At 39.6% G+C, this 11,145-nt stretch overlaps 1 protein-coding gene across 2 annotated transcripts; it reads left to right on the plus strand.

Annotated features, from left to right (window-relative positions):
• Positions 1 to 1,877: 1,877 nt before the first annotated feature.
• LOC114133259 (uncharacterized) lies at positions 1,878 to 10,265 on the plus strand. Of its 2 annotated transcripts, XM_027999017.1 has the most exons (9): positions 1,878 to 2,080; positions 4,673 to 4,714; positions 4,800 to 5,021; positions 5,120 to 5,401; positions 6,064 to 6,339; positions 6,918 to 7,130; positions 8,053 to 8,166; positions 8,444 to 8,977; positions 9,083 to 10,265. In XM_027999017.1, exons 1-9 carry the CDS (start codon positions 2,047 to 2,049, stop codon positions 9,187 to 9,189), a joined length of 1,824 nt encoding a protein of 607 aa, XP_027854818.1. In that variant the 5' UTR covers positions 1,878 to 2,046; the 3' UTR covers positions 9,190 to 10,265. The 2 variants fall into 2 exon arrangements, with proteins under 2 accessions (XP_027854818.1, XP_027854807.1); XM_027999006.1 differs by having other exon boundaries at positions 1,879 to 2,080; positions 8,444 to 10,265.
• The last annotated feature ends 880 nt before the right edge of the window (positions 10,266 to 11,145 follow it).

Here is an 11,145-nt window from a genome sequence, read left to right on the forward strand (position 1 = left end):
CGAGTTTTTTCGACATGCTCTATTACTTCACTATTTAGAAGATGACCCCAGATCTGATTGGTCAGATGAGAAAATGGAGGAAAAACATCCAGGAAAAACCAAACAGGGAGAATCCTGACTGGTAATTACAGGCCACTGATAGACTCAGAAACAAAACAGACAGTTTGCTCTACAATTACACATGTTGGGGTTTATTGTGGCTTTACCTTTAAAGGTCAGGGTAGGAAGTTATTAGAATGTTTTATTGCCTTTTTGTCCCATTTAAATGTCTTTGCAGGTCCCTGTCATTAATAGTTGGTCTGAAGAGGACAGATCTGTTTTAGCCTGCTTGTCCTTTCAGTGTTGGTGTAGAGGAGCAAAAGCTACGAGAGGAAACGTTGTCTTATTAAAAAACAGAAATGAAACGGAGCTGATGGAGGTGACTAATTAAAAAGTCATTGAGCTACTGCAGACATTTCCATCATCTGAAACGTTCTTCAGGTGACAGAAGGCCGACTTTGTAACTGTCTTTATGTGTCTGAAGGTTCAGGTCTCCACCCAGATATCAGGCCTGGTTTCTGGTTCTGGTCAGTACTTGGATGGGTTCTGAGTCACCTGGTGACATCATGATGTAGAGCTGTGTGTCATCTGCGTAGAAATGGCAGCGAATGTTATTGTTATAATCTGAGCTAGCAGGAGCCTGTGATGTTTCCTACTGAAACAAAGAAATCCCAGTTCTTTATGTGGGATTTGAACCAGTTGAGTTCTGGACCAGAGAGTCCGACCCGACTCTCCAACCACAACATATTCAGTAATAAGTCATGATCCATACTGAGGTCCAACAGAACCAGCGCTGTGGTTGGTCCAGTGTGTTTAAATGGATGTCGCCAAAGACTTTGACTAGGCCAGCCTCAGCAATGCTGTAACCATGGAAACCAGACTGAAATACATCGTCATTCAGAAACTACCTGTTAAAACAAACACAGCTTTTTCAATAATTTGACAGATGAATGGGAGGTCAGAGGTCAGCCTGTAGTTCTGTTTGGTCCAGATTGTTCTGTTTTAATCAGAGGTTTGATATCTGCTGTTTTTAAAGCCTGGGGGGGAAACGCCTGATGAGAGCCATGAGTTTATTCAGACCAGATCAGATGAAATGACAGGCAGGACTTTCTTAAGAAGTTTAACTGATTTATAATATCTCCTCAGTTTTTATGCATTAGTTGTTGAAATTCAGCCATTTTCTCTGCATCTGTTATGTTTGGGAAAAGCATTGATACTGGGCTGGATGTGCAGATTGATCATCTAATTTTTTAAATGTCTCTGTGTAGAAGTTGGTAAATTCCCTACAGGCTCCGGTGGAGTGAAGTTCAGACGCTACACTGCAAAAAAAACAAAACATCTCTAATTTACCGTTAAATACCGGAAGCTGTGATTACCAAAATGTTATCATATTTATAAGGTAAAATTCTGACAATCACAGCAGTTGGCATTTTACTGTAAATTAGATATTATTTTTTTACAGTGTACAGACATAGTAGGGTTTGCTAATCTGTCACCTAAAAGGCAGGAGGATTGTTGAAGTTTTGAGGACTTCAGCGGATGTTTGTGTCCGTGCTGAGTGATGCCTTCGCAGGTTTCACTGTGAACCTGGAACTGAGTTTGCTGCTATTTTCTTAGCAGTAATAATTTCTCAGACAATTCTGATCTAAACTATCTGCGGTTTTAACATCTGAAACGTCTCATTTTTGGTAGTAATAATAATCATCATTATTGTGATCAATAAGGAAGGTCTTTATTCAGAAAGTGTGTTCTGTTTTCTTATTGCAGCATTTTTGTGTTTGCTCCAACCCTCCACCCTCTTAACACCACTGAACTTCCTCAACACAGAGAGGAAGGCCTGAACAAATACAGCAGCTTTGTGCAGATGTGACCTGGGGAGTGGGAGTTTTTCAGTCTCAAAAATCGAAAGACTAGAAAAGGACAGTGGCCGACATCCACTGTTTGGACTGAGGTTATTTGTCAGCGCCCAGCGGATGAGCCGACTTCTCATCTGATTTATTAGGAACGATGGCAGGTGGGCGAGAACTGCTGCTCCTGGCAGGTAAGGCAGGAAGCCGTTATCAGATCGATACCAGTTGATCTCTAAACATTCACTTTTTACTGGTTTGGCTGGTGTTGTTTTTACTTAATGAGTGACAAAGGTTTCTAAGCTTCTGCGTTCAGTTTCAGTTCAAGTCAGTTCAGTTTTATTGTTGACTCATAGTTTCCCTTAAGACATTTCTAAGCCAACAAATATAGAAGCATCAATGTTTCTCGCTTTTTCAGTGTTTTCCTGGTGCAGCAGAACCAAGAATGGTTGAGATGCAGACGAGATAAATGAGATAAATCACAGGATGCAACTACTGCATGTTCTGGTCAACCAGTCTTTTAAAACCCCGACTTGCCGATTTTTAAAAATAATTAACATCTAATTATTGCAAGGTCAGAATATCCTTCTAATGTTCTGATTTCATTGAAAAACATTGAACAATGCCTGTAAAATAATAGAAACGTGTTTTATCTGTACTTGAGGGAGTTCTATCAAATATAAATCAAATATTTACAGCATTTTTGTCCAAACAACTAAACTAAGTAAACTATACTGAACAAAAATATAAACGCTCCATATCACATATTGTTGCCATGTGGCGTTAATGGCTGTAAATGAGCATCTGCTGACATTTTATCGTACAAAAGTAACATTTTTCTTGATCTGTGTATAATTTTTAATCCAACTTCCTGTCAGTGAGCGTTACTCAGTGAGTTGTTGTTTTACTCAGTGCAGGGTGGGGCATGTCCACTGGCTGGTCAGACAAAATTTGATTCTTGCGTTGTGTGTGAATTGTGAGACAGTTATTTTTTTGTTTTTGGGCATGTGCACCGACTGATGGCACCCTTTGAATTTCGTTGTCCTTGTGATAATGACAATAAAGATTTATCTTATCTTATCTTATCTAAAATGAGCAACAGCTGGACAATCTTTGTACTGGACAATAAAAGGCCCCAAAATGTCACATTATGTTAGAAGTCATAAAGTCTCAGATGTTATGTGGGAGCCGTTGGCATGTTGGATGCAGGACGCCGTACCGACGGTCCGATAATGGTCAGTTATCGGACCGTCGGCCGTTTAAGAGTTGGTTTCCAACAGACCGGCGCTACTGCAGATCCTCCTCATCCTCGTCTGACCGCTCAGCACCAGACGGCCACGTCGGCTCGTCCATCTGAGGATCGGCTCAGACCAGCGACAGTCAGCTGATGAGACTACTGGTCTGAACAATAGACGCATGGCACCTAAGGCTGTCCGTAACCGCTTACGGGAAGCCAACGGGGTCAGAATCAGATTCCTCAGCCCGACCCCGATCATGTTCAAAGGACTGTCAATCTGCTACAAACGGCCGACATGAAGATCAGTGACTACTGAAAATATAGTTTGAGTTTCTCTATATATTGTGTAACCCAAATGTTCATAAAACTCTTATATTTGACATGGGGCTTTATATTTTTGTTCAGTGTAGAAGAAAAAATTCAGTTCTTTTAATTTTTCATATTAAAAAAAAAAAACTTGCACAACAGGATAAATTACAAACTTGTTCTGAGCCTCTGGTCAAAAACAAAGTGCTTTGAGTATTTTCCTTTTACAAACAGGTCTGGTGTCAGTTGAGGACGAACTAACATACCAAGTTGAAGCATGAAGCGTTGAGAGTTTTAGGTTTCCTTGTGGTGCAAAATGAAAGTGCCCAAATACAGCAGCTTTGTGCAGATGTGACCTGGAGAGTGGGAGTTTTTCAGTCCTCTCAAAAATCGAAAGATTAGAAGACAGTGGCCAACTTTCAGACCTTTTCGATGGTAGATAAGATTGGCGGATAAGGCCGGTTTCACATGAAACCAATCCCACCAGAACGTCACAATCGGCTGAACGCCAAGCACTCAAAATTAAAGAAACTGGTGCCGAACAATCCTACAGCATCCTTATTAAACATCTGTTAATTGACCAAAAACCTCAAATATTGAACATCAGAATATCTTTTCATTTAGAAGTTTTAGTTTCCCACATAAACTTTTTCATCTGCATTTCAAATGAATTAATTTCAGTTTATGTTTTTTGTACAGGTAGCTTTATTTAGCCTTCTGAATAAAGCTACATTAAAATAAGTCAAATAAAAACAAAAGCAGAGGAAAGAAGTAGAGCAGCTAAATTTAAGTCATTTTATGATTCTAAGTTCTGTGTTTTAAAGAAATAATGCAGATCTAAATACCAAATTTTATTTTTGTGACTTTAAACATATGATTATCTGAAAGTGAAAAAAATGTAAACAAATGCTAGTTTGTTGGACCAATTAAAACCAATTGGTAATTTTTTAAAGGATTATTTCTATAATTGAATTCAGGTGTAATATTTGTTAAAGGTGCAAAATGTAATCAAATATGTAGTTTGTTTTATAATGGAAGTCCTTTTCCGTTATAAGACGACATGCAGATGAAAAAAATTATCAAAAGGTTTTTTTACTGATAATCTTTCTATCAAACACAGAATATTTCTATTCTAACATTTTTCAAGTTAATTTCAGTGCAAGTTTAAGAAATACTTCCAAACTGATCAGAAATGTGTTTGATTACTAAAAACAAATTAACTCTATTTTGATCAATATTGCAGCAGTGATTGCTCTCCTGGTGCAAACCGAGCAGAAACCAACAGGTAACCCAGTTTTCTGACAGATCCTCCATGTTACTCCCTCATGGTCATAATAACGCTCTGATTTTTAAATCCTCTGCATCCTTAGTGTCCATGATTCCCTACCTGACAAAGATCTTCACCGGAGACTTGCTTTACTTGCACTGTGACAGTAATCCGACTGGGCCCTCAACAACCTGGGATTTTAATGGCAACATGGCAGCGCAAACTAACACTCTGAAGATAGCAGCTGCTTCCTCCAAGGACTCAGGAATCTATAAATGTACAATCAACGGCCAAACAAGTGATGGCTTCAACTTAGAAGTTCTTGGTAAAAATACAGATGGAAAATACAGAGCTCAAACTCCCAAAGATGACAAATAAATAGTTCACTGATTGTTATGATGAATGTGTTTGTGTCCAACACAGAATACGTTCCCATCGCATCACTTAGCATCGCAACAGGCCAGCCAGTGATGCGCAACAACGCCAAAGTTCTGCTGGAGCTTACAAACGATGAAGGACTGGAGGGATGGCTCTGCAGAGTCAACCGGGAAAAGAACACCAAAAGAGTTAAACTGAAATTGAACAACGCAAATCCAACATCATTTATCTTTGAAACTTCTTCACTGAAGGTACCCGAGACCATCTACTGGTGTGAAAAGAACGGTACAACGGACAGAAGCAACCAAGTTGTTCTCAGGACCACTGGTAGGGTTAATATTAACTTCATGCCCTTATAAGAGACGCATCACCAACAAGTTAATATATGGCTTGAAAAAAGCCTGGTTTAGTCTGGTCAGTTTGGAAAGCCCTGCCCACCAACCTCTAAATAAACTGTAAAAAATTACTCCCGCTTATTCAAGGGTTTTTCTGTGGAAGGTAACTGCAAATTATTTGCCTAGTCGCAGAGTTTTCATAGAGCATATCTAAAATATTGTAAAGTAAAATGCTGCTTGGGAAGCGTGCAATGCTACTGAACACACTATTGGCACTGATTGGTAAACCCCAAGGAACGTTCTTGGGGTTCTACGTTTTCCTTGGATATCTATGTCTATCTAAGGAAAGCCATAGATATTAACTTCTGTGATAGTGCTAAAACAGATTCCACTGAACATATCAATGCATATTAAGATATATTTGACCTTTGAACTATAAAATAGGCAGTTATAACTATGTATTCCAGTATTGATGGATTTTTAGCTATTTGCGGCATTAGTCACTCCAAATACTGGGGGTTCACTGTGGTCTTGTAGTTTATGAATATTAAACTTTACCAGTGCAAAATAATCATTCCCAAACAAACTTTAAATGGAGTATTTTTGGTCTAAAATGTTCTTCTTTCATTTAATCCTGTTTTAACTGTCTTTCAGACAATGAAGTGACTCTGGAAATGTATCCGTTTCCTGCAATGGCAGGAGAGAAAATGACCCTGAGATGTCTTGTGTGGGGAACAAAGGAAGTTATCCAATCTGTTTTCTACAAAGAGAACGTCATGACCAAGACAGTTCATGGAGATACATATAATATCCCTAAAGTTACTGAATCTGAGATGGGAAGATATCGGTGTAAAGCCACCTACAGATACAAGGACCAGACAGTCAGCCCACATGTATACAAATCTGATGTTCAGGATTTACCTGTCCAAGGTATGTAAACTCAGCCATCCCTTTCTGAATGTCATTGTTCTACGTACGTACGACCGATGTCGTCCATTTACAGTTTGCTGTTCACTGCTAAGTAGTTTTACTGGAATCAGACTGTCAGACTAGCAGCTGTTCTTCTCTCCAGAAGCTGCAGTCAATGCTTCACTGCTGCTGGCTGGGCTTTCTTTTTATCAGCTTCCTTCGTCTGGTTCTGATCTGGTGAATGTGTTATCAGCTCCGACCAACTGTAAAACCAATTGACAGAAAAATAATACCCAAACATCTTCGGCTTTTTTGTTTAGTTGTGACCAAACAGAAGCTGACATTGTTTGTGCTTTTGGGTCAGTAGTGGTGCAGATGTTGAAGTTCAGGCCTGGAGCCCATTATCTTCCTAACTATGGACACCAAAACATCAAATTTGGATAAAATGCTTGTCAATTTCATTTTAACTAAGCTGTTCTTGTTTCACTTAAGTATTGCAATTCGCTGACGGATTTATATATTTGCCAGTAAATTTTGTTTGCTGTGAGGTATGAATAACTTTTGGCCCAGCAGTAACGGAGTCGTTCTGCCTGTTCCAGTTCGTCCCGTCGAAGCGGTGCTGTCTGACACCATGCAGTGTTCCTGTCCGTCATGTGATAAACAGGAGGACATCAAGTCATACATGTACTACAAGCAAAATGGTAACTCCTGGACGATGCTCGGTCAAAACAAGCATCCAGACAGTGACGGTACTTACCACTGCAGAGCTGTTTTGGGCAACATGAGGACTTTACCCAGCAAAGCTGTGGCAAGTGAGTATCTACTTATAAATCAGCTTCCTCCTGCAAGCTTCCTGCAAGCTGCAAATCTAGCAGTTCACTGTAAAAAGTAAACTGCTCAGTGAACTGAGTGAATTAATCATCAGCGGTTAATCATCCAAACTAGACGATGGTGTAAATTAGTGTCTTCTAGTGACAGTCTATAGCTACTCTCCTCACTGAGGAGCTAGCAACAACGCTGATGGACGCTAAAAACAACTTCTAATGCTGCGTTCAGACCAAACACATTTCGCATGTCAGAAGCTTGATATCAAGTGTCAGAATTGCTCTTGACGTGCATTGGGAGGAGTCTCGTGGCTTTTTTTCTCTTCCAGTCTCTTTATACAATGGTGGGTGAAAAATTGAGAGTGTGTCTTGGCTTTAGTTAATGAAAGCAAGTACGCCTCTGTGGTATGTTTGAATTCAGGTGAGTTTCACCACCTAGCTGCGTGCTCACAAAGCCCAGTTTGACAACCTGCTGATCTGCGTCGGTGCCTACATCTCCTGGCAGGACACCAATTACATCCCACCGCTATGCTATTCACACAGGCCAATGAATAGCATAGTGGAGTCTCTCTGATTGGTAAAAGTTCAATTCCAGCATCGGTTGAGCATTAAATGCTCAAAACATTTCAAACGTGAGACATGCTGCCAGACTTCTCATCATGCCATAGACGAACATCCACGTAGACATTGCATGTAAACCAGTCGCATCTGACACTCAAACCGCTTTTGATCTGAATGCAGTATTACTTCACTTGCCAATTAAACTCGGCAGCCCTGACTTTCCAAGTTGTCAGTCCAACCTCAGGAGGCTTTAGGAGTTTGAGCATGAAAATCCCAACTTTATGAAACCTTGGTACACCCTTCATGTTGCTATTCTTTCATATGCTAATGTTCCATGTTTCTTTTTCAGAAAATCCCAGTATTTTTTCATCGGTGATTGGGATCTTGGTTTTCATCATTGTGCTGGGATTGCTCATTTTTGCCGTGGCATTTTATAAGTGGAACAAGAATAGAAATGCGAGAGGTTAGTGCCAGTCTTCTTGTTTTGCACTTTTTGACAATGGTGGTGATGGTGGTAGGAGATCAGACCGTAATCAGTGGGTTGCTGGTTCAATTCCCGCTCCAGTCACCTCTGTCGTCATATCCTTGGGCAAAGCGCTTCACCAGATGCTGGAGGTGGTCAGACGATCCGGGGGTGCCGATGCAAGGCAGCCTTGGTTCTGACTTAAAGCGCTGTAGAAATAGAAGCCATTTACCATTCTGCTAACACACAATCACATTTCTCTCTTTTATTATTTTAGTGGACATTTACGAGCAAGTCCCGATGAGGCAAGGGGATGCCAATTATGAGGCTATAAATATGAGGCAAGTGAAAGAGGGTGAATACGACACGCTTCAACCTGGAGCAGAGGGCAGACAGAAGACGGGTGGAGAATACGAAGCACTGACGAAACGGGAAGGCAAAGACGAAGTTTACCACACTCTGGGAGAAAACGTAGCGTCGGGTGGAGGAGACGGAGGTTACCAAGCTCTGAAGACAGCAGGAATACAAAAGGATGAGTATGACACCCTGAAAACCAAGCAACCAGAGGGCGAGACGGGCGCAGAAAGTGGAGGAAACGGAGGTTACGAAGCTCTAAAAACGGCAGGAATCCAAAAGGATGAGTATGACACCCTGAAAACCAAGCAACCAGAGGGCGAGACGGGCGCAGAAAGTGGAGGAAACGGAGGTTACGAAGCTCTAAAAACGGCAGGAATCCAAAAGGATGAGTATGACACCCTGAAAACCAAGCAACCAGAGGGCGAGACGGGCGCAGAAAGTGGAGGAAACGGAGGTTACGAAGCTCTAAAAACGGCAGGAATCCAAAAGGATGAGTATGACACCCTGAAAACCAAGCAACCAGAGGGCGAGACGGGCGCAGAAAGTGGAGGAAACGGAGGTTACGAAGCTCTGAAGACAGCAGGAATCTCAAAGGATGAATATGAAACCCTGAAAACCAAGCAAGCAGAGCTGGAGAAAGTGGAAGAGATAAAAGAGGAGAAATGAGAGAGAGGCTCTTAGAAGAATGACGAGTTTCCTTCCACTAGATGGTGGACAGACCCGCCCAAAAATGATCCTCGGTTTGATCACAATATCTGATTTAATTTGTGTAAATTAATCATCAGACAAGAAAAAACAGTTGTCTGCAAATCCTGGTATTCTAAAGATTATGAAAAAAATATTTTGTTCGCAACATAATGTTCATGAAAACAATACTTATAGAAGGTAAAGTATATATTATGTGAGAACAAAGTACTTCTACTGACAATACATACGGTATACTGTACATTAATGTGACCTACCAATATAGAAAATACTATAAAAATTAACTTGTCCTAACAAAAACTGTAGATTTATGTTTCTGATGTATTTTTAATTTTTCTTCAGTCAGTAAAGTAACTAGATAGTTACTTATTTACTGGATAGAGTAGCCAGAACGTTTTACCCATTGAGAGTACTGTTACTTAAAAAATAATATTACTTAAGTAAAAGTACGGTAAAACTACTGCTAGAGCTACGTTTTTATAATAGTTACTAAATGTGAGTTACTTCTCACCTCTTCAAAGTAGTCAGTGACAGTATGTACATAAAAAGAATAATAATAAAATACATTCAATATATTTCCGTTCATATAAATTGTGTAATTATGGAGAGAAAATGTTTTTGGTTCACCTCTATCATTTATGTTTATTATTTAAATAATTAAAATTATTAAAATATCAACTGATAGATAGAAGTACAACATTCATTTTGGGAGATGAACAACCAACAAACAAAACTCTGGAATCAGAGTTTCCACTTTTCTTATTTTTCAGATATTTTCATATGTTTTATTGCTTACTTTCATATTTCATGTACTTTGAATCGCAGTGATAAACATTATTTACTTAAACTGATCAAGCTGATGTAACTCATACTTTAAGTTACTTTAAGTTCTGACAATGTTTCCGTTACATTTTCAAGACATTCAAAGCTTCAGAATAAGAAAATTAACATTTATCAGCAAACCATGCAGATTTTTCTATCATAAAATGCAATATTACATGCTTCAGTATTAATCTTACAGATTTCTTTTTTTTATTGCAGAAATCACATTTTTGTAAGCAGTTGTAAACATTTTTACAGTATTTTGTTTTTTATTCAAATCTGCTCAAATAAAAGTTGAATAAATCACTTTTTGATCCATTTGTGTTTTACTTCAGAGTGATAATAAATGGGGCTGCACAGTGGCGCAGTTGGTAGCACTGTTGCCTTGCAGCAAGAAGGTCCTGGGTTCGATTCCCGGGCAGGGTCTTTCTGCATGGAGTTTGCATGTTCTCCCTGTGCATGCGTGGGTTCTCTCCGGGTTCTCCGGCTTCCTCCCACAGTCCAAAAACATGACTGTCAGGTCAATTGGTTTTTCTAAATTCTCCCTAGGTGTGAGTGTGTGTGTGTGCATGGTTGTTTGTCCTGTATGTCTCTGTGTTGCCCTGCGACAGACTGGCGACCTGTCCAGGGTGTACCCCGCCTCTCGCCCGGAACGTAGCTGGAGATAGGCACCAGCACCTCCCGACCCCATTAGGGACAAGGGTGAACAGAAAATGGATGGATGATAATAAATGATGACAGTAATAAACCATTTGATGTATTGTTTCAATGTCCAACCAGCTGAAACTTTGGTGATTTTGAACATTTATTACAAACAAAAACACAAATATTTCCATACAAATGAGACTTTCACCCTCCTACCTTTAGGCTTTAGGAAATTATTACATTTTAAAATTAATTCTACACTTTTAAAATCTTTTTTTTATCTGATTCAGTTACTATCATAGACTCCATGTTGTAAACTGAAGTTTCTTATGTAATTTCTGAAAAACAGGAACTTGTAGAAATTACCAGAAGAGTTTCGGTCTTTTAAGGAAAGCATGCAGAGCCTCGAATTCAAAGAACAACTTTGACTTAAAAAAATAATAAAATAAC

The sequence above is a fragment of the Xiphophorus couchianus genome, chromosome 2 (genome assembly GCF_001444195.1).
Source record: "Xiphophorus couchianus chromosome 2, X_couchianus-1.0, whole genome shotgun sequence".
NCBI classification, from domain to species: Eukaryota; Metazoa; Chordata; class Actinopteri; order Cyprinodontiformes; family Poeciliidae; genus Xiphophorus; species Xiphophorus couchianus.

What these genes read in the sequence shown, in the direction of transcription:
- LOC114133259 (XM_027999006.1), top strand. Translation starts at nt 2,047, where the DNA reads ATGGCAGGTGGGCGAGAACTGCTGCTCCTGGCAG. An exon ending in TCAGGATTTACCTGTCCAAG is followed by an intron (nt 6,340 to 6,917) that starts GTATGTAAACTC and finishes TGCCTGTTCCAG; the next exon opens with TTCGTCCCGTCGAAGCGGTG. An exon ending in ACCCAGCAAAGCTGTGGCAA is followed by an intron (nt 7,131 to 8,052) that starts GTGAGTATCTAC and finishes TTTCTTTTTCAG; the next exon opens with AAAATCCCAGTATTTTTTCA.